A 23,781-nucleotide genomic window follows, 5' to 3' on the forward strand; every position below is an offset into this window, starting at 1 on the left:
GAGCTGCACCCTGCCGTAATCCACCTTTAATGACAGGTGGCTCCAATCCAATTGCTCTTTGGCTGCTGCTATCTAATCTCTGGGTTCCCTGGGCATCCTTCGTGGGATCCTTCAGCCGTAAATCATTTCACCTGCACTTAAGGCCAAGCCATCGAACACTTGCCACCGACTTTGGCCACTAATTTACCATTATGTCAAGTCGACTTGCCTCAAGATGTCGTTCATTATGTGCCCCATTCTATGGATGTACCTCCTGTCCCCCGTCCCCCGTCCCCTGACCCTGCTGCTGGTGGGGCACTTATTATTTATTGCGCCGTAGGTAATGCTCCCCTTCGCCCCCTCTGCCCTGCCCTGCCCCATTGCTTTTTGCCTTTCATTCAAGTTGCATTTTTCATGCACGTTCATTATTATCATTGCTGCCACGCCCCCCCATCATCTGCTGTGCGCGCGCCACACCATCCACAGCCTGCCCCCATCATCCCGCTGCCTGCCCCCACGCTGGCGCGCGCTAAGCTGCAACAGCCGTTGATGATAAGCGACGAAAATGTGCAGAAAGCTGAAAGTTTCGCACAATTTTTTATGCCACACAGAAAAGGCAAACGAAGGGAAAGCCAAGTGGGGTGGGAGGGGAATGGGGGGGCAGGCGCACAGAATTTATCACTGCAGGACGCTTTTCTTTGGATGAGCAGCAGGAGAAGGCGCAGGCAAAGGCAAAGGCGAGGGAAGATGCAGCCGGCCGGAAGCTGCCTCCTTGGTGCAAATAAAAGGAAAGCGCGAGGAGGGGAGAGAGAGGGGGGAAGAGAAACTGCAACGCGCCATTCAATTTGATTACTTGCGTCATAAATACCGGAAGCGTCGGGGTATTGAGGCACTATCCATGCCCCACCACCCCGCCATCATCACTGATGCTGCTGCTGCTCCATTTCGTGCATCTTATGCTTGTGCCCCATCGCCTTAAGGCGCATTCCGCCCCCGCACATGGCTGTGTGGGTGTGGCTGTGGCTGTGGGTGTGTGCGTGCGCGGTGTGTGTCTCTCCTTGGAGCTTGGAGCTTGGGAGCAGAGGAATATGAATGCCATGTCAATGAATGACGGCGGTAATATCCTGTGCCGTCAGCAATTGCAACGCCAGGATCCCCCATTCAGAAGGGGGAATGGGGTGGGGAATGGCAGGGGCAGGGGCATGCAGTGAGGCAGCAGCTTGACGCTCGCTTGCAGCAGGAAGAGGAAGGGCAGTAGGATGCAGCTCCATTCGCCCCACTGCTCCTTTTTATGCACTCAAAAGAATCTGCTCCGGCAAGAAAAGGCATTAAAATGTCGACAGTGAAAGCTGCAGCGTGGCAGGGAGGGGAGGAAACGTATTAGTAACAGACTATTGAGACGCCAAGCGGCAATCGGCAGGGGGGGTAGTGCTGAGAATTTCAGTGGCTTGAAGGGGCGGATGGGTCCGTGCGAATTCTTACAAGTGCCGCCGCCTGCCGCCTGCCAAATGACTTATGTGGCATACAGGCACGGCACTCAGTCAGTGGCAGCACCAGGCAGCGAGCAGGGCAGGATGCAGCATGCAGGACGCATAAAGCAGGACCCAAAGATGCGGAACGGGAAGGGACGATGCGGCAGGAAGCAGGCAGAAGGCAGAAGGCAGCAGGCAGCGCTTAAGGCAGCCGCCCAGCGATGGGGCGATGCATGGAAGCAGGATGAAGGATGCAGGACTCGCCGACGACACTATCGCCAAATCAGCAGCGCAGCTGGCAGCTGGCAGCAGCAGCAGCAGCAGTGGCAGTGGCAGCAGCCATGGTGGCGATAAAAACGAGCAGGATGCAGGTCCCAAAATGACTTTGGGGCACACACAACATAAGTGCTTATACACAAGCATACATATATGTATACATATCACATATATGTATATAATGACTGATCGTGTGATTTTTTATGCCACACACACACACACAGTGCCATAAAGGATGAGAGGGAGGGAAGCGGTGGAGAGTTGCGTTGAAAGACGATTTATCTTGGACTTCGTTGGGTGATTGCCTCTTTGCACACCCCCTGCCCGCGCCCACAAATCAAACAAACAGAGGGAACAGCAGCAGCAGGAGGGCTGGGCAGCGCTGGGCAGGGCAGGGTAGGGCGTGGTGTGGGTGTCGGCGCTTGTGGAAAGCATAAAAAGTGGCACGAAAATCAACAAACAAACGAGTTTTTCCATCTCTGTGGAAAAATGTAAGTTGCGGTTGCATCAAAACGAAAGCCAAACACACAGAGAGAGACAGAGAGAGAGAGAGAGAGAGAGTGTGAGTGAGAGCGAGTCACAGATAGATGGAAAGATAGAGAGGGGAAGGCAAAAAATAATAGCAAAATATCTAACCAGTGTGAGAGAGGGGGAGGGGCGAGGGACAGGGTGGCCAAGCGGTTGGCAGAGATTAACTTTCGGGTCGCTCAAAGCGACCACAGCAAGTGCTTTACATTTAAAACACACGGGTAAAGGCAATGGGGGAAAGGCAAACACCCAGCCAGCCAGCCAGCGAAAGAGTGGGGAGACACATAGCAAGAGAGAGAGAGAGAGGGAGAGTGGGAGGGAGTGAGGTATAGATGGAGAGGGAGATATGCAGAGAGGGAGATATGCAGAGAGCTTGTTAGTGGCTGGCCAGAATGGAACGACAACGATTGCGGCGTACAGACCAGCAGAGCACAGACCTGAACAGGACATTCAGAATCGCAGAATCGCAGAATGCAGCACGCAGGATGATGGTGGATGGTTGATGGTCGCTCCTGGACTGGCCTGGACTGGCCTGGACTGGCCTGGACTGGCCTGAACGGGCCTGTCCTAGCCCGTTGACAAAAGCGCATATGCAAAAGCCGCAATCCGCCAGATTAACAATTAGCCGGCATTTTAATTTATTTAATATTTATATAGCCAGAAAGCTACTAAATGTAAGCGGAGAACCCAACCCAACCAGAGCACCGAGGGAGAGAGACATAAATTGGGTTAAATTTTGTATCATTTATGCAACGAGCATCCCGCTATCTTTTGCGTTCCAACATTTCGTCTGGCAGCACACCTTCGAACAGGGGTTCACTTTTGGTAAGAATTTTATCATTTGTACGGAAGGAAGTTTACAACTCAGAGAACAATGTTAGGTCGAAGTAGTCACATATTTGGTACAGAAACAGGCACGGCAAAGAATTGTACTCCGTAAAGCAATAAAAGGAAGTATTTTATTTGGTTTAAAGTCCCAAACTTTCGCATATATCTTTTGCTTTATGTAATATTTTCTGAAATGTACTTCCCATCAAATAAATGATTGCCTGAACAGAGCTAGGTTAGCTGTGATATTTCTTACTTCTTATATTTATTTATGAATATTTATATTAAATTAAAAATTTCAACTGAAACTATTTTACATGAAAAGTTGCCCCAAACTAGGCATATGCCTTGAAAATTATAATTTTATTTTTAAATAATAATATATTATAATAATTATATACTATAATAATTATATAATATATCACTTTATTTTATAATTAATAAAATTAGCTTTTTCCATTGAAATTATCTTTTATCCATAAATACTCGTCAATATAAATAAAATAAATAAATAAAAAAAATAAATACTCAGACTCTAGCCTAAACGCTTTTCGGAGTTTTCAGACTGATTTTCATAGTGTTTTTCAGTCTGTATCCATTACGCATACGCGGCGCTGCGTGGAGCATCATTCCGTTTGGCGTTCAATGGCAAATCGATGGCTATGATGACTATGGCTTTATGGACCCTTTCCTTTCGTTTCCTTTCCTGTCCTGTCCCTTACTTTCCCATCACACAACATGACCAAATGTCTAACAAGCCCAAAAATGTTTGGGCCAACGCCTGTATGTGTTTTTTTTATTGTTTCTTTTTTTTTGTGTGTGTTTTGTAATTTTTTAGGCCTTGTGGGCATGGGGGGGGCCATTTTGCCCTTGGCTGTATGTTGCACGTTGTGTACGAATGTTGTACGAGTGTACGAGTGTGCGAGTGTGAATGGTGTTGAATATTTATGTTAACACGCAGCAAGCGAGGGAGCAGAGAGAGAGAGGGGAAGAGCAGGCTGCAGTTAAAGGAAAATAAAACATGAAAATGAATTATGATACATGTGTTTGTTCCAGTTAGCAGTGGCAGGAGAGAGAGCGAGAGAGAGAGAGAGAGTGGCAGTGGCAGTGGCACTCATTCATTTAAATGCCATTTTAAACTTAAATGAAAGTTTATGGCTTTTTATTTGCAATGTCGCATATGTTTGGCTAAGGCCGAAGCATTCTGTCTGTCTGGCTGGCTGGCTGGCTGCTGCCTGTTTCGTTGTGTTGCATGTTCTGCTGTTGCTGCTGCTGTTGCTGCCCCCTAACCCCAGTAGATCAACACCCTGTAGCAGCAACAGAAATCGTGTTCGCTTCACATTGTTTTATAGCACAGACGTGTGTGTATGTATGTGTGTGTGTGTGTGTGTGTGTGTGCACACGCATATGCCACGTAAAACTCGACACTTTACATTTGCCCTGGCAATAATTTATTTTTATTTGCCTTGTTTTCTGGCAGAAATTCGTTACCTGCCACACATTGCCGTGGATGGAAGGGAGAACAGCACCGAAAAACAGAACGCGGCAACACGACATGGAGGGGGTAGGGTGCAGGTGCAAAAGGCAACATTCAGACACTCAGAGAGGAGCAGAACAGACCAAAGAGGGAGCAACATACAACATAAATCAAATTAATTTTGTTGGCAGCACCAACGTGCGCCATTTTGTAGCCACCTGCCTGCCTGCCTGTCTGCGTGCTGCCTGCTCCTCCTCCTTCTTCTCCTTGGGGGTAGGGGAAGGGAAGGGGAAAAGTGCGTTTTAATTGCAAAGATGCCGCCGCCGCTGCCGCTGCCGCCATCGCGTTTGGCATCGCGATTCGACGCTAATTAGTCGCACAATTGGCACGAAATAAAAAGCAAGAAAAACAAAGGAGCGTACGTGACTATCTCAAGCTGTCGATCCTTGGGTTCCACACCAACCCCCACACCCACATCAGATAGGTGGGTGGGTGAGTCGTGATAAAACGTACTTTTAAATTGTCGCAACGGGATGGAGGCAACCGCATCGCACGTGTAGCACCACAGACACACACACACACACACTCGTCGTATTCGTATTCGTATCATCAAATGAATATTCGCTTATTTGCATCTCTCTCGCTGAAGAGGTGGTAAAGGATACAACCCCACCAAACACACACACACACAGATACACAGCAGATACATACATATATACTCCTGCATAGCATCTGCCAGGCAGGGATTGATGGCAGTTTTTGGATGGTGCCACTGCCACTGCCACTGTCCCCTCCTTACTCCTTTCTGCTGCTTGCTGCTTGCTGATGGCTGACAAAATGAGTTTTTCAGTTATTTCTTTTTAGCCATATCTCTGCTCTGCAAGACCCTCGCATCGCACTGAAAGGGCTGGCTGCTGCTGCCCTGAATGGAGCCAGAGCAGGAGTCGAAGGAAGGTTAACCTTTGATTCAACAGCTGGCTTTTAAATTAAGATTTCTGCCCCTCCCGTCTCCCCGCACACTCTGCTCTCCAGCCCCAATCTTTCACTGGGGAAAATTTCACTACTTGGAAATGAGAAAAGTTGGAGTGTAGCAGCGTCATCCTCGTTCGCCTGCTCCTCCTGCTCCTGCTCCTGCCTCATGGCTGCTGCCTTGAAGAGTTGTTTGCCAAGACTTTTCCCGAGTGAGGAGCCAAGTTTTTCAGAGAGAGATAGAGAGAGAGTGCGAGCGAGAGACGACCTGGTAAATAGGGAAGTATTATGGCTTAGCTATGCCGGCGAATATCCCTGTGCATAATTTCAAATGATTACAAAAGGTTCAGGGCGGAAAGAACACTTGAACCTGCTGCCTGGATTATGTTATTACTTCACTGTACTTTGTGTGTGATACTCGTACAAGTGGAAGTAGTTATCCACATACAAGAGAGCAGAGGGGGCAGAGGGATCCTTCCTCCCTCCACCACTCGCCACTCGCACATCAGTCCATGTGTGTGTCCGCCCGCCTGCTCTGCTGTTTGCTACTTTGCATTGCTACCTCATCTGCATCTAATGATATTGAATAAGCACTTGAAAAACTCATATAAAGTAAACAATTGATTTCCATTACGTGGCCCCCAGACCCCCAGGAGGACCCTCAGTGTAGACCCTGGACCTAGACCCAGACCCAGACCCAGCCACAGATCCGTGCCATCCAGTCGAAGACCTAAGCACCCCACAGGGAGTAGTGCTGACAGCACGAGAGGCAAAACCGCAAAGGGGGGCCAAGAAAAAAAAACAAGTAAAATAATAAGAAAAAGAAAATGTAGCTGCGAGAGAGACAGAGCGAGAGAGAGAGAGAGAGAGAGAGATGGAGACATGTAGATGCGGCGGAGACTTAACAACTTGCCATTTGCTTAGCCACCGTTTACTTGCACATTTTCCGGTTTTTCCATTGCAGATTTTTGCATATTTCTTGCCCACTTTCCAGCCAGCAGCCAGCCAGCCAGCCAGCCAGCAAAGACTTTTACTTGTCCCTCGCTTTCCTTCGTGTGAGTTTTCCTTGGTGCGAGTTGCGAGGAGTTATTCTCATATTTGTTTAAAGTCTATTTACCGCAAGTTGACAGTGAAATATGCGAAACTAGCGCGTAGCCAAATAAGTGCGACAGTTTCCGGTTACAACTGTGTGGCAATGCCACATGCCGCACCACTGGAATGGGCATAAGCAGCAGGAGATATACCACATTACCCCAGGAGGGGTGGTGGTGGTGGTGGGGGGAAGGCTTCACTGCATGTCATTGCGGTTTGTTTGTTTGCTTGACTTGCGCCTGCCTGGGTAAGGATTTCATGTGCTTGAGCCCAGCATTAGGGGGAGGAGCAGCAGCAGCAGCAGCAGGAGCAGGAGCAGGATGGCTTCCTTCAGGAGTGGGACCAACCGCAGAGCGCGTCTGTCTGTATCTCTCTCTCTCTCTATCTCTCTCTCCCCCAGTCTCTGTTACTGTAACTGTATCTGCATCTATCTGTGTGTCTGTGTGGGTTGCCTGCCTGTCCGCATGACAATTTGTTGTGCATGAAATCTGCTGCTGCTGCTGCCGTTGCTGTTGCTGTTGCTGCAATGTTTTTTGCGCAATTTGCCAAAGCCATGCAAGGCACGAAGCAGTCAGATATGCAGAACAGCAAGGAAACAGAGCCACAGAACGGCGAAGTGCAGCACAGAATATATCTGGCCAGAATGAAGCAGCAGCAAAGAAGCAAGGGAAGAAGGGCAGCAGAGCCGCACAGGACTTTGGCCATGCCCCATGGCTACGAGCCGGAGAATGGGCGCAAATACGGGCAAGTCTGGAGGAGCCATGGCCCATGCAAACAAAACGGTTATCCCAGCCGAGGCGAGGCCAGGCAAGGCAACTCGAGGCGTTCGTTCGCTCGCTCGCTTGCAAGACATATTAGATTTCGCTGCCGGTGGCCCCACACGCTCTCTCTGGCATCTGCATCTGAAAGTGTAGTTGGGCCTAACCACTGAGACGGAAGTAATGTGTCTATCAAAGCATTAACAACGTACTACCACTACCATCTACAACACCCAGAGAACAACCAGAGAACGAGAACCAAAACCAAAATGTCTTCGTTTGAGCTGCAAGTTTTTTGGTTTCTTTTGTTTTTGTTTTTTTTTTTTTGTTTTTAGCCCCCACACAGATCGCATTGATATCTCATTGGAATTGGCGGGGGAATTTACTCGTATATGCGAATGAAGATTGAACAGATTGCACGCCAGGAATTTCCGAATTTATTTAGATTGAATCTTTAACGATGAAATGTCTTGGCTTTGCTTTGCTTTGAGTTTGCAGCTTGAGCAGCTTGTGGCATTGCCTTAGGCACTGATTTTAATGATTTTGCCACATTGAAATATGTATACTTAGAATTTCTCATTGGAATTCCCATTTCTATTCCTATTATTATATTTATATGAAATTAATTTGGAATAGACTTTTATGCTGCAGCTGCTGCAATCGTAATGATTTCTCATTGCAGTTGAGGTTTTAAAAATGGATTAAACTGTCTTCTGGGCTGCAGTTATTTTTATTTTATTTTTTTTGTTTGTCTCAAAAGTTCCGACAGCTGACTCATTGGATATGGGATTTGAAGTGTCGCTGGGGCGCATTTCCAAATGCAATCAATTATTCATGGATAAATCTTTGAATTTATATAAATTGCATTACACACCCACAAACTCACGCCCTGCCCAAAAAAAAAGGGTGTGTATTTGTTGTGGGGCATTTAAACGCCTTTATGCCAAATTGAACACACAAAATTAAATTAGTTGCGGCCAAGGGATTAAGGTACGGAACATTGCCAACGTTTCATCGTTCATTGTTGCTTTTGTTGTTGCTTTTGTTGTTGTCTGTGTTTATGTACAACTAATTGGCTATGTAAATGGCAGCTGAGAGTGTCCTGTACACACACACACACACACACATATATATGCTTTATGCTGTTAATTACAAGCAGAGGCAACCACAGCTTATAGATGATTTGGACGTCTCTCAAGTGGTGCGGTGTGCAGGGCAGCTGCACTCAGTGTGGGGTGTAGGGTGTCGGGTGTAGGGGGTGTCGGGTGCAGGGGATGGGTAGAGAGAGGTACCCACTCAGGTTTGAGGTTGATGTATTCCAAGAGGCAGATACGACGCCCGCCCGCCCACATTGACATTTCGAAGCAGCGTTGTCATGAAACCTTTTGCTAAGGATTATGTAAATCTGCCACTCATCGTGCCACACACACACACACACACAGAGAGAGGGGCATGCCTTCATTTACATTTACATTCAAGCTGAAGATTTGCGCATCATAATTTATGCCCCACCACCCAACATGCCAGCCTTTGCCTAGAAAAACGACAGAGAGAGAGAGAGAGAGCGAGCGAGGGAGGCAGAGACACTTCATTCACAACGCCTCAAAAATTGCCCAGAGTTATGAGAGGAGGCAGCAGAATGCGGGGGCACAGACTAGGCGATGCGGAGGCGACACAGGTTGTAGCATAGACTGGGGCTTCACTGAGGCAACAGAACCAACCAAAAACTCTGCTACACAGATCGAAGCACAGTTGTTTGGGGCACAGACTGGAGCACACAGTTTGGGTTACAGTTTGGGGCAAACAGGGCATATCTTTTGCCTCCCTCCCCCTTCTCGGCTGCCGAGAAGCCCTAGCTTTCCCGACATTTTCCTCGCTCACTCGCTTGGCCTTTTCCCCATAATTAAATCATAAAAAAATGATGGATTTTTAATGAAATTAGTTTTGGTTTTTCTTTTGCTTTTTTGCTTTTTGCCTTGGCTTTGCATGATTTGTCATAATTAATACACGCCCAAGTGGGGGCGTGGCAGTGTTATCTGACATTTGACTGCCCGACTCCGACACTCTCTGGGGAAATGTTGCACTTTGTTTTTGGCCACTTGCCCGCCCTGCCCATCCACTTTGGGGTTACACCAGGAGCTTCGAGTTCCGAGGTCGTTCCCATAAAAATGCTTATGAAAAGCGCTTAAATTTAGTAACCCTTAATGCCAGTGGCTGGTCAGGGCTGGGTGCTGCCTGCTGGCTGGCTCAGTGTAATGCAAACACCGTAAACACCTTTAAGGGCCAGCGGGAAAGGCAGGGAGCAAGGAGCTAGGGACTGGACTTTGGCTGCCAGTTCCTGATAGTTGGCTCTGGGTGAAATTTCCATAAGAGTTAGCCGCCGGATGAGAGGGGCCCGAGACTATGGGAGGGTAAAGATAACTAAGAGCGACTGTACGGTGGTGGGGGCGGGTACGTGGGGGGGGAATGGCATGGCATGAAATGGGATTTCACAAAATGTATAGTTTATTTGCCATTTTTTAGCCAACGAGAGAGGTTTACTTTTCTGTTTTGATTCTGGGCCACCTCTTGGCGCCGACCCTTTGGCCGCCCCTTTGGCAGCACTTTTTCTCTGCATTTTCGCCACCCCTTTTTCCCCCTTTTTTCCCCCTTTTTCTCCACTCCCCCAGCCATGTTTTCCAATCCAAAATTTGCACTCTGTCTGATTCTGCATGTGGAATTTTCGTTATCGCAGAGCTTGCAGCAGCAGCAGCAGGGGCAGGCACCAGCTGCATCAGTTGCAATAAAATCAGTGGCCAAAGGTTGCAGCATCTGAGGTCAGAACTTCTCCGTCGCCCTCTCTCTCTCTCTCTCTCTCTCTGTTTCCCCGATGTGTGTGTGTGTGTGTGTGTGTGTGTGTGCTTGTTAAATAGAGAACATTTGCAATGAAAATTTGCGCAGAGAAAATTTGAAATTTGTCTGTTTTGTTTGTGTTGCTTTTTCTTCCTTTTTTTGAGCCTTTAGTTTTTGTTTCGAGTTTCGTATTTCGTATTTGGTGAGTGGGTGGGGGTGTGGAATACAGTTTTCCGATTTGCATTTAAAAGGTGTGTTCAAGGGTCCTTGGCCAGATACAAAAGGCTACAAGGTGCACAATGGGGGCACAGGACAGGACATGCCACAAATAGCCTAAAGGACACACAGACCAAGTGAGCGATGGAGAAAGATTTCGAGTTAATTTGGAGATAATTGAGAGGGAGACAGAGCATCAGCATGCAGCATTCAGCAAACATTCAACTGATTTCAAAAAATATTCTCACAATCTGCAGTCTGCAGGCAGATCCCCTCGCCACACAGGATGGATAGATGGATGGATGGATGGTTGGTGGGGGGGCAAGTGGCAAATAGAAAATGGCCAACACTACACTGAAAATGCAACTAAACAACAATGGCAAAACAATGATAGAAAAAAGAAAACACGAACGGGAAAAATCTATTCTGCAACTGTAAAATGTAAAATGAAGCAAGGCTGAAATGTTGCTAGAAATGTGGCATGGAATGCCATGTGGCAGGCTGAAATAAAAATGTTGAGTGCTCCTGCTGCTGCTGCTGCTGTTGTGGCAACATGAAATTGGCCTGGCAGCTGGGTCATAAATTTCTATATAACCCACGAAACAAAAAAAAATGTACACACAAACAGATACAGCTACCATATCCTATATATAGATAGAGCTGTAGATAGAAGGAGAGACAGCAGCTACGCATGCAACTATTAATCATATTGAATGGCTCTGCCACCCCCCCCTCCCCCCACCCTGTGCACCGTGCCACAGTCAGTGCCTCCGTTATGGGGTTTTTGTGTCTGCCAGAGTTCGAGCTAATCAATCTTTTCCAGGAGCAATCTCTTCGCGTCTCCTCCTCCTCCACCATCCGGGCGGAAGAAAAATGGCCGCTAAAGTCATTAACGCCTCGATGGTCACCTGGACAGCAGGAAGGAGGAGCCCCCAGCCCCCTGTCCCTGTCCCTGTCCCTGCCCCAGTGGCATGAGAAGGCAGGAACACCAGAAAGGAAGGAGCAGTCAAGGGACTTGGGTCTAAGCCGGGCCAGGCCATTTGCCATTTTGCTATTTTGTTTATGGCCATGGCGCAAATCTCTACCCGCGTGGGAGGGGTCTGCTGCTGCTGCTGCTGCTACTGCTGCCCAATGAGGCGGTAGGCGAAAGCCAAAAGGGGATTAGTTGTAATCAATAACTTGGGCAAATGTGTGCCTGTGTGTGTGTGTGTGTGTGGGAGGTTGAGGTCCTGCTGGCTGGTTCTTGGGCTTCTGTTTTGTTTGCCTTGTCGAAAGTTTTTGCACAGCTTATGGCCGGACGGACTTATACACACAGCGACACAGCGCCCCCAGCCTGCCGCCCACCCCCCCTCTGCACTCAACCATTTACCCATTTTGCCCAGGCCAAGTTATTATTATAATTTTCTTTGCCAATGCGGATTAATTGAAAAGTTTTCCATTAAGAGTTTTGCGCGCTTGGTTAAATCGCCAGGCAGCAGCCAGGCAGCCAGGCAGCAGCCAGCGAGCCTTTTGTTTCCACCTTTGGCGCTTCCTTTGTGGCAGCAGAAGAGGTCCTGCCATTAGCATTACCTTGAATTTCAATATGTACATACATACATATGTACTCGTATACATATATCCTTCTTATGTTCGACTAGTTTTGATCGTTATGGATTTTGACAGTTTTCCACTCTCCGGGGGCCATGATGAAAATTACTTAAAAGCATTTCAGTTCTCAGCCGCTGATTTGATTGATGGCCGTTTATGGGTTTCTCCTCTCTCCCTCTCTCTCTCGTCATTATATTCGCATTATCAAGTGGGTGGGTGGCCTGGCTGGCAGCAGCGAGTTGTTTCCACACGGTGAAACGGCAATGAACCATTGCAAATGGCAGTTGACGTCTTTGCGGTGAAGAGCTGACAAAAAGTTGCGCCAATTTATGTCAATTATCGGCAGCTTTACCTGCCTGCCTGCCCCCAACCCAAGACCCAAGTGCCGCCACAGAGGCGTTGAATTTCATTTTATAGGGGCTGTAGGGGTTGCGGCGGAGGACGTACTTGTTTTTGTGTGGCATGGGAATCCCATGATGAAAGCGTGGAGCAAGTGAGAGAAATCTCAACGTGAAGGGCAAGGGAATGGAGAGAAATCCCATCCTGAAATTTGAGCAATGAGCAGCTGGGGGGGTGGGGGCTGAAATATCATGATGATGACAGCCGGGGATGGGGAATAATTTGCTTGCAAAAAAAAAAACAAATAATGGCATTTGTAGGTGTCACACGATATAGCCATCGCATATCGATGTTTCCATTCTTTTTCTGTTTCTGTTCTTTTCTTTTCTTTTGAAATTCATTCAAATTTGTCATGGCTCAATGGGAAATATGAGAAAGTTCTAGAAGTAGCATTATGAAGGGGAATTCTAGCAGTAGAAACAAATTGCAAAGGTAGGAGTATCTTTTTTATGGCAAATTGGATTTAATTTAGTTAGCCTTGTGGTTATTTTTTCTGATTAAACCGAAGTAAGGGGAGTGCAAGGGAGATACTTAAATTGGTATTAAAGCTACTCACATTGGGGCATCTATCTGTAGATCTTGGATTGTGTATCTTTACTTTCTCTATACGCAATATCCTCGATATTCTCCATCTATCTGTGGGGCAGCTTTTAGTGAAGATTTCGTGTAAGAAAAACTTAAATCTTAATCTTTGTAAATCTTTAAGTTCCACAACAATTACTCTCTGTATTCCCTCATTCCCTCTGTATTCCCTTTTCGTCCTATCACCTGTTACTGCTTTCATTTCATCTTTAACTTGAAAGCCATTATTCCCCGCCCGATTCTTTCGATGGCTTTTAAGGCTACAGAAAGATGAAACGCAACCCAAACCCCGAAAAACCATCGGACCATTTAAATCTTAAACTCTTTTTTCAATGGATTTCTGCGTGCTCTTGAATGTTGTACCCTTCCTCCTGCTGCTGCTCCTGCTCCTGCGTATCGTTAATGAATATCCCCGTTTGGCCACCCCTCTCTAGTTGGGTTCTACAGGGGGATACGCCGCTCATTAAAATCGGGGAAAAACCAAACCAAACGAAACGAAACGAACGACGGAACGGAACGGAACAGAGCGGCACAAAACGCGTCTAACAAATCGATTTTCGTTTAGTATCGTAATCAACAACACAAAATTTTTGTTCTCGTGCTAAAAATTTGTGTTTTTGCGCTATAACAAGTCTGCGGGCTAGCGGGGCTGTTGGCGTAAAAGGCTTCCATTGAACCGAACCTGAACTCCCCCTTCCCCGTCTGTGCCATGGACCCTCCTCCGCTCTGCCCACTCCTTTTGCTCTCCAGTCCCGGGCCTTTGCCTAACATGGCTGAATGGAGGAGGAACTTAAAGAGCACTCGAACAGCACTCAGCCGCAAAACACACATACACACACACACTCGATATGCATATGGGTGTGTGTGTGTGTGTGTGGTGTGTGTGTGGGTTTAGTGGAGTTGCTGCTGCAGGTGGGGCAGGGCAGGGCAGGGACTCCTCCTGTGCTTCTGCAGTACTTGTCAAGATTGAATTTGGTAGGAAATTTCCTCTTTTATTTTTTTTGTTTTTTTTTGGGTTGGAGGTTTTTTCTCATTTATTCGTTTTTTGGCTGGCTTTCGTTTCATTTCTCTTCCTTTCTTTTGGTTTTTTGTTTTTTTTTTTTGGCGTTTTTATTGATCAAACAAAACGTAGCAAGTGGCAGCCAGTGAAGGTGTCATTGCTGTGCCTCTCCCAAAGCCCCCTGCGCCCAGCCAACCGAACTGCCAGAATCAGCCAAGAGCTAGAGAAATATATGTATGTATATGTATGTATGTATGAGTGTGTGTGTTTGGTAGGGCCTTGCCTTGCGGAATAGATTGCATGATTTGTTCCACAACTGTCATTCACATTTCGTTTTATGATTATTATTTTGCTTCAATTCATTTAGCATTTGCTGGCAGGCAGGCAGGCAGGTCAGGCTCTTTTGGAATATTGTATGTATAGTATATACATATTTACATAAATACATACATACATATATGTATGCACATCTATGATGATTCTAGTTATGAATATTCAAATGAGACAGGCAACTACTGCAGGAAATTGATTGCCCAAAAATATTCTATTCTTATTCTTTAGTTTCCTATAAGAAGAAAAAGCAGAGCTAGCAAATAACGCCTAAAATTCTGGTCTAGGCTGTTGGAAACAAAACCAACGGTTCTTTTACTCACACAATGCAAAGTGCACCAAAAGCACAAATTCTCTTTTGTTGTTGTTGTTGTACAAGCAACGACGCCTTTTTCCGTCTGCTCTTTGGAACTGTTTTTCGTAAACACTTTTGTCGATCAGAAGAGCGAGGCTGCTGCTGGCAAAGTGCCTTCTCTTGCGTGTAAGCACTCTGTCTACTCGGTCTATGCATGCACAGACATGCTCGCGAGTCGCGAGATAAGAGATCGGCTGCTTGGTCAGAGTCAGAGAGGCAAACAGAGATTCGTGTGCGCCGAACACACGAAGCTAAGAGCGCAAGCGAAGTTAAAACATTCGCTCGGGTCAGTTGAGAGAGATTTGGTTGTGGTGCGCTTGGAGTTTGTCTATGCTAGCAGCGTAGAAAATAAATGTTACCTATCCATAGGTTAATGCTCCCTTGAATATATTATTCAGACATTGTAATTTTTGAGTCATACGAACAGATATGTAGATATAGTATGTACTGTATATGTATATAGTTTAATGGAAGTTCCACTTACCGGACCAAACTGTTCAAAATAACTTTTCACATCCTCCAGCGTGGTGGGCGCCGAGAGGCCGCCCACAAAGATTTTCTTCGTTCTCGTCACCATCTGCAACACAAACAACAAAACACAAAAAAAAAAGGGAAAATTCATGAAAATAGTGTTAAGTTAAAACCGGAGTATAAATGTACGTTGCAACGCGTTGCTGGCAAAGGTTAAGTGGTATGGCCTGCTCTGGCATTTAAATATGCATTTTATATTGGGGTTACGCAAAAGTTATGACCCCCTTCATCCGCCCATCCTTCCGTGCAACCACCAACGTCTCCCTCCTCCCTCCTGCTTCGCAGATCCTCAGAGTTTCGACTTGCCTTTGGTGGAGAGGCGCTGGGGCTGCTCCTGCAGCCCTGTAACTTATGGGCTATCCAACTTTCGCTATGAGTCGTTCGACCATTTTGTGCATTTTATGTACTACATGCAAGTGCTCTGTCTCTATCGCACTCGCTCTCTCTCTCTCTCTGGCTGTGTCTCTCCCTCTCTCTCTCTCTCTCACTTTTCTCTGTGTGCAGCTGGCATTTTTAAGCTGACATTTTCAAGTGCCAACTTTACGCAGTTAGCGCCGCATGCAGCATTGCCCCATGCAGCACCAGCAGCAGCAGCATCATCAGCAGGGGGGGGAGAGAAACAGTTTGAACGTCGAGCACCGAAAATGATGGCGAGACATGAACGAGAAAGCCCAGCAGCACAGCACAGCCTCCGCTCCATGCAGTGCCTGTGCCTGTGTTAGGTGCTCTCCCTCTCTCTCTCTCTCTCTCACTCATTCTGCCTTTTGTACAAGTGTGCGTAAGTGTGTATGTATGTGTGTAGTGCAACGCCAGCCTTTTTAGCCCGCAGGCAAGCGTAAACTGTTAACGTTAAGTGATGGCAGTTAAGGCACAGTGGAACGCTACAGTGGAACTTTTGCCGTTCGCCAGAAATCATGCCATACAAGAAAAGCAGTCTAGAGCTTTTTAGCTACTGCTTGAACTGCTTAAATGCCGATTAGATAATGATTTTCAATTTCTAAAACTTTTTGTTAAATTTAAATTTTAAAGTAAAAAATTTAATGCTAAAATAATACCAATATAACCAATAATAACTGAGCACATAGCCGCATCTACTCGTACAACTGATCGATGGACTAGTTTCTATCCTAGTACCCGTATCTCCCTCATGGCATTGCCAGAGTCAAAATTATAATGCCCTCTGAAGGGGGGGGCTATCATAATTCTTAATAAATTAACCAAAAAACTTGTCCAAAGTTTTCTAGGCACTCAGCAAAAATTCTGAAGTTGCTCCACGTTAAAGTGGAGATGATATCCCTTCACACACACACACCCACCCGGCGCACCGCCCCGACCCCACCTAGCAGTTCATATGGTTAAGGGTATCCCTGGGCCCATGGTGAGCGTTGGAACCCTCGGCTGAAGCCGGATGAAGCTGATGACGCTGATTGCACTGACGCTTGCAACAAGCTGCAATTTATGAGCACGGAACAGACAACAGACACACACACACACACACACACACATACAGAGAAAGGAGGATGAGGATGAGCCAGCAGCAGCAGGATGAAGTGAGTTAAGGATCAGCGCCAGCAGCGAGCTATGGAGCGGAGGGAGGGCTGGAGGGTTGGATATGTCCGTTAAGGAAGCTAACGATATGTAACAGCGGTGCTGATGTTTTCTGCAGTGCCAGCAGTAAAATTCATACAATGTCGTAAAATTAAAACACTTGTGCTGCTCCCAGTGAAAGGGGAAGAGCCAAAGAAGAGAGACAGAGAGAGAGCGAGAGAGTGCGAGGAATTGAAACTACAAAGTTAGTCGTGCAGCTTTTTGGCAAAGGCAAATCGCTTTGGCCCGCAGTGTCCTCCTCCAGTGGTGTCTCGGTCTCAGTCTCAGTCATCGTCTCATCGTTGCTCGTTGTCTGCTGCTGGCTCTCAGATATCCTTGCCACTTCCTACTGGCTTCCCCCCAGCTACATGTACATCTACATATATCCCCTGCTGCAGGCTCCTATATATATATATTTTTTTTTTTTATTTTGGTCTATGCTGCACTTTGCGCCAGGTTAAGTTTTGGGGGGCTGGAGTTTTGCGGTTCATTCAAGGGGGGTGTGGGCGCTGGTGGCTACACCGCGGGCGGGCCCTCTAACAATTTGCAACAGCACAAAAACAGGAGAGCGATGGAGATAGACACAGAGACGGAGAGAGATGGTGAGTGGGGTTGGGGTTGGGAGTCAAAATCAAGTTGCAAGCGCCTGCAAGAAAGTAACTGTGCAACAACATGACGTCCGAGACACGGCAACCGGCACCCATGCCACCCTGCAACACCACATAATGGTGCACCATGGCATCATCGCTGGGACAGCCTCCCGGGGTCTGTGCTGCCACACAAATTGGATACGAGGGGTACGAAAATTGCAGCGTTGTTAAAAAGCGATTCACGAAGAGAGAACTGCACTGGGCAGCACTTTGTGTCCGTGTGGTGCGTGTGGCATGGGGCATGTGGCATGCAGCGGTTCGGGTGTGCACTAATCACTGCCACAAAACGAAGCTACTTAAACTAATAAACTGAAAGTGGAACTGGGACTGGAACTGGGACGGGGACTGAAACTGGGTCTTAGATTGGGTCTCTGATATACGAATTGTGTGATTTGGCAACTCCAACTGAAAAGGTGTTCCGGTGGCAATGTCATCATCAAATATAAATGGCACCCCACACCACATGGGCCATGGGGCATGGGGCAGCGAACACGCCCAATGCTGATAGCGTGGGGCATGAATCAAAAGTAAAACACACCCAGACCGATTCAAAGCCGTAACCAAACGCGACCTCAAGACAAATACACGCACAGCACACCACCGCACCGCACCGCACACCACCACCACCACCACAATCACAATCACAAAGCGAGAGACCAACAGCACACGGATACAGCCATAGCTATAGATACATCTACGGATATACATAGATACAGCTACAGCGACAGCTACAGGAAGATACAAATGGAGTCGCCGCACACATGCATACTAACGAAGTGACACGGCATTTTAACGGACACCCCACACCACCCCACTTACGCCAGCGCCACCGCAGTGGAGCAGAGATTAGGGAATGTCAATATTAGCCACAACGACTCCGATGATCAGCCAGGAAATGCTGTGGGAGGGGGAGGCGGTGGTGAAGAGGCGTTCTTCAAAGGTGGAACCAACAGACAACTGCCACAATGTCTGCTGGCCATGGGGGACATGTCTTTTGGCCGAATAATGCCTGAAAATTTGACAAATGACGTCAGGAGTGGGCGTGACGCAGGGGCAGGGTCCGGAGCAGGAGTAGGAGTAGGAGCAGGGGCAGGGGCAGGACCATGAGCAGTAAGCGCATAAGGGGCGTACCGCTGGTTACAATGCAGTTGACAAGAAAGTCACTCGTTCGTTCCTTTGTTGGATAGATGGTGCGGGCGATAATGTCAAATAGATGTGAAAGGGGAGGAGCATAAAGCAGAAGGGGGAGCAGAGCAGAAAGTACTGCAGGGGATTGGGGGGCAGCAGATCTGAAGTAAAAGTAAAGACAGAAAGAGACCTGACCATTAAATTAGCACGATTGAGGGAACAAAAGCAGAGACAAAGTAAAGTTTCTCGCACTCAAGAAGGGATTTTACTCCTGAATTTGGATTAAATTGCCTTAACAGAGGATTCCCCTTTAAGGAAAAACTTCTTTCAGACAATTCAATTAAAGAAAATCCAACAAAAAGCATAGTAAAAGATGTTTTAAACCAGAAAACATCACCTCAGGTTCCTTTAGTTTCCATCTCTGTATGATTCTTGGGCGCGGAAAGCTCTTTCAGATATGCTAAATAATAATCTGGTTAAATGATGGATTAAAAGATACCTTTTTGTAGGTGTCTTGAGCTTCAAAAGCATCCACCACAATCCTTTGATCTGCAGAGACCATTTCCACTTTTGAAGCCAAATGGAATCTGCTCACCGGCAATCAACTTCAGCTCCTTGGAATCATTGGAAGCCCACCCACAGTTCAACTTTGCGCCTTGCCATAATTTAACTTTAATCAGAGCTAAAGTTCTTGGCAATATAATGCCACAAAAGAGATTCCAAAATAATTAAAGCTTAGCAGATAATTCTTTTGTGTGCAGGTTTTCAGCATCAGCTCTTGAGCACCCAACTGATTATTCAATTTAATGAGCCATACTTGAAATTAAATTGACACTTTCTCAAGGCCTATCTGCGATGCGTACACCCTCTGCTCTGCTCTCCTCTCTCCATCTGTCTCTCGCTGCTCGCCACTTGACAAGTGGCATGCATATTTCATTTTGACAGAGCTGCTATCGATAGCATTATCAAGAGTTTTCTCTCAAAGCTTCGATGAGCGAAGCAGCAGCAGGAGAAGCAACCCAAAAGGCTTGCCGACATTCCCATCATCTGCTCCATCATCTCCCCGATGGAAATGGAAAATGGGAAGAACGAGTAGGAGTAAGAGTAGGAGATGGCGTGTGGGGTGGTGGTGTCTGTTCTGTGCTGATGTCTGGTTATGTTTAGTGGAGGAAAAGGCCAAATCAATTTAACACTTTCAACTAAATTATTCATTTTGCATAATAATTTTCAAATCTGTCAAAAATGTACACACACATACATATATACCAAACCCATACACCCACACACAGGCATTGTTGTGTGAAGCCTTTTAAAGCAGCATTTCAGCGATCCTTCAGCGGCGTCTGCACTTTCACACGCTCCGGAATGAGGCCATGGAATGGGGTGGGGGCTGGGATGGTTTGGGTTGGGATGCGAGTCAGCCATGGATTGGGGGCACTGCGAAACGCTTCCCAAAAAGCACTCAAATAATTCCCGGGCGTAAGCTAAACCATCGCCAAAGTTGCTGCCGAGAGGCAGGGCAACACAATAGCAAAACAGCAGAACGGAAATTGGGGGAAAGGGGATTGCCAGAGTGGGAGGGGGAGTGGTGAGACGATTGTAAGGGAATCCTGCCATTTGGGGGGGAGAACTAAAAAGTAAAACCCTTTAACCGTGCGTAGGCGCCGACGTCCGTCCGTACGTCTGTCTGCCTGTCCGTCCGTCCGTCCGCGAAGCGTCACAAATTCTGTTAAGCGAAAATTTCATCAACGGCAAAGGCACACAATTTTCATTCGCCATTCAGCCCCCTCAACCAGCCCAACCCAACAACCAACCCCCACCCGACTGGCTCGTTGTCAAAATGAAAGGAAAATGTCTCATAAATCCTTTTAATATTAAATGAGCTCGTTCTACGCGACAACCCATTCCAGCCAGAGGAGGAGTAGGAGCAGCACAAGGAGCAGCAGGAGCAGGAGCAGGAGCAGCGGCAGCAGTGGACCCACAGCATGATGGTATGGGTTGGTATGGGGCATGGGGCAATGAACACACTTAAAATTATGTGGCTAATGGGAGCAACTTGCCTGGAAATTGCGCCAGGCACAGGCACAGGCACCGGCACAGGCAACAGCCCCAGCAGCAGGCGCGACACATGTTCCACGAACTGCCGCTGCGGCAGAGCGAGTGGAAACCCACGTGGAACACCGGGACACACAGGTTCTTCAGCAGAGCAGATAGAGAGAGAGAGAGAGAGAGTGGCATGGGGCATGTGGCATGGGAGGGGGCACTCTGTGCACTCCGCCAATTGTCATTAAATGTAATTTTTAAACCTGTTAGCGCATGTGTGCCATAAAATGTAACGTTAAAAAGGGTTCGGGTTCGGGTTTGAGTTTGGGTTTGGGTTTGGGTTTCCTGTTGGCCCCAAAAAAAGGCCTCCCTAGGATGATGTGCCCTTTTTTTTTGTTGTTGCTTTTATTGTGAAATTAGTCGGCAAAATGCGGCTGTTGGCTGTAGGTTTATTAAAGTTTGCCCCGAAAATACTTGATGCATTTTCTACTAAAGCGGGGGGGGGGGGGACCAGTGGCTGAGGGGTGGGTGTTGCCAGGTTATCCAGGGACAGGAGCAGGGGCAGCGGCAGGGGCAGGGGGTCTCTCTTCAACGACAACAATTTGTAACATTTGCCGCACTTCCCGCAGAAGGAATTTTGCGTGCGGTGGGTGGAAGGTGGAGGGATGCAAAGGCCTGGGATTCCTTGTAGCCCCACCCCCCCCCCACTCGACAGGCAGAATAAAACCAAAAGCGATGCTGCCTCAGCATCATTCAAAGTGACAAATTATCCATGCAAATTTTATACAAACAAAAATAAACACACAGAAAAGAGACAAATAAGAATGGGCCACAAAACCTTTTGGCTCGTGGGAAAAAAAGTGTTGCATACTTATGAGCGAAGCAAAAAGGGAGTGGGAGAGAGGCAGAGAGGCCGAAGGTTTTTCACATTGAAATATGAAAATTGATACAAAGTTTGACAAATGCCAAAGAAAAAAAAGATGCTAAAAATGGAAATGGCAAGGGAAAGAGACAGAGAGAGAGAGGGAGATAGCAATACAGAGCCGACCCAATGTCATGTCTGCTTACTCAAGCATTATCTTTTGCTCATCTACCCACCCATATGCACACCCACACACAGACATACAATTCCTGGGGTTTCGATGTTCGGTTCAAGCATAATTCGATATGCTCCATCAATGGTTGGATGTAGCTGCCTGCCCTGCCTGTGCCCCATGTTTTTGTCTTGCTTTCAATTAAAATACAAACACACACACACACACACAAAGCATGCACATGTGTGTATTGTGCGTGCGTGTGTGTGTGTCTGCCACAGCTGGTGTCCTCTAACCTAAACTAAATTTGTGCAATTTCCTTTACTAATACTTTTTGCGGTCAATTTCCTTAGAAATTTGCTTGGGTTTTCGTTTCGTTTAGCTGCTTCTGGTTGAATTATTGCCTCCCTCTAAGCTGAGGGTATTCTGGTGCTGCTACTCCTTAATTTCGTTGATATTTATGCGACGGCAAATGTGTGCCTCACACAACAGAACGCTGCCAATAAACACATTCCCTGGCCACTGTCACTGACAAGGGATAATGGGGCTGACTGGCTGGCTAGCTGCCTGGCTGCCTTACTTCGCTTCTCATAGAGAAATCAGCATTTGAATATGCCCAAGGGAACAGACAGACAGACGGACAAATACACTTCTGGCAGGGATTGAAGGCAGGAGGAGCCACTGCCCATCAAAGGGAATGCAAATAGCTCTCATTTTCCCTCTCTCTCTCGCTCTCTTTTTTATACTTTGGCTTAAACTTGTAAATCAAATGAAATATATTGCCAGAGCACACACAAAATACATTTGTCGTTGAGGAGAGCAGAGCAGAGCAGAGAGATGGAGAGATGCCTCCCCCAAAAAAAAAAGAGTTACAGGAGGGCGAGGGAAGCGAGGGAGCGGCGGGGCAGTAGAGCGGTAGAGCGAGAGATTTGTGGCATTTTAATGAGCTTCATAATGCGAAAGGGGGCTGGCAAATGGGGATGGATGGGGGCATGGGGTAGCATGCAACACAAAAACTAGCAATGGAATGGAGACATAGGAAGGAGCAGCAGATGGGGGGCGGGGAGGCAAGGCAAGTCACCTTATTTATGCAAAACAATAATGAATATTATACAACAAGCCCCGAAATGTAATTCTGTGTAATTAATTATTAATTTATGCGCATACATTTAACTCGCACGCATTGTCGTCGACAGAAGGAGCAGCAGGAGCAGGAGGAGCAGCAGGAGCAGTGCCAGTGCCAGAACCCACATATCGTCTGCTACTGCTTCTGCCTCTGCCTCTGCCTCTCCCTTTTTGGCATCGGCATCCTGGCACAATGGCGGCTGGCGGATACGGAAACTGTTTTGCTGCCTGTGTGTGTATGCTGCCATAGAGCACAGCAACAGCAACAGCAGCATCCTTTGTTGCTGCTGCTTCTACCTCTTAATTGGTTCGATGGGGTAGATGGATTCTGTGGGGATTTTACCATTTGCATTGCTTATATGCTGCGGCCTTTAAGAGCTATTAAAGTATGACATGCACTGCACTCCAAGTGCTCTGCCACATCCAAAAAGTGTAGTTATTCTTTGGCTAAAACTCAGGCGTAATCCAAGTATTTTTTTGCCCGAATACTCTAAGCCTTGCTGCAAGTGTCTGAGCTGGCATTCACTTGCTTTTCCCTAGCTATTTTATTTCTCCTAAGCATCATTATCCATAGGTATCTGCTGTTCGTGTGGATGCCACCTTTATCCCCCGTTTATTGCCGCTGCTGCAGCGACTAACGACCAGCAAATTCGTTGCTGCCTGCTGCCTGCTGCTGGTCGCATGTTGCTGCTGCTGCTGTTGCTGCTGCTGCTGCTGTCGGTTCTAATGTTAAGTTGAATTGTCATTAAAATTGTCGTCCATAATTTCGACATTAAATACACACACACACACACAGGCAGACAACAAGAGAGAGAGAGAGAGGAGAAAGGAGAAGGCATATGGGATGTCATAGGGAGCTGATGATAGTCGTCGTCTAAAGCTGCTGCCGCTGCTGTTGTTGCCGCTGCTGCTGTGGCTGCTGCTGTTGCTGTTGCTGCTAGTACTCTGCATGTAAATTGTGTGTGTGGCAGGAGCAGGAGCAGGAGTGCCCTGTCCTGTCCTG

General features: G+C 47.2%; 1 protein-coding gene across 6 annotated transcripts in view; it reads right to left on the reverse strand.

Annotated features, from left to right (window-relative positions):
• Window positions 1-23,781, reverse strand: part of LOC111067536 (RNA-binding protein Musashi homolog Rbp6) — a 192,183-nt gene that overhangs the window by 47,863 nt on the left and 120,539 nt on the right. For all 6 annotated transcript variants that reach the window (XM_022356650.2, XM_022356655.2, XM_022356651.2 and 3 more), the window contains one exon: window positions 15,165-15,257. In XM_022356650.2, coding sequence (XP_022212342.1) covers window positions 15,165-15,257 — 93 coding nt within the window. The remainder of the gene's footprint in view (window positions 1-15,164; window positions 15,258-23,781) is intronic.

The sequence above is a fragment of the Drosophila obscura genome, unplaced genomic scaffold (genome assembly GCF_018151105.1).
Source record: "Drosophila obscura isolate BZ-5 IFL unplaced genomic scaffold, ASM1815110v1 contig_1, whole genome shotgun sequence".
Lineage (NCBI taxonomy): Eukaryota > Metazoa > Arthropoda > Insecta > Diptera > Drosophilidae > Drosophila > Drosophila obscura.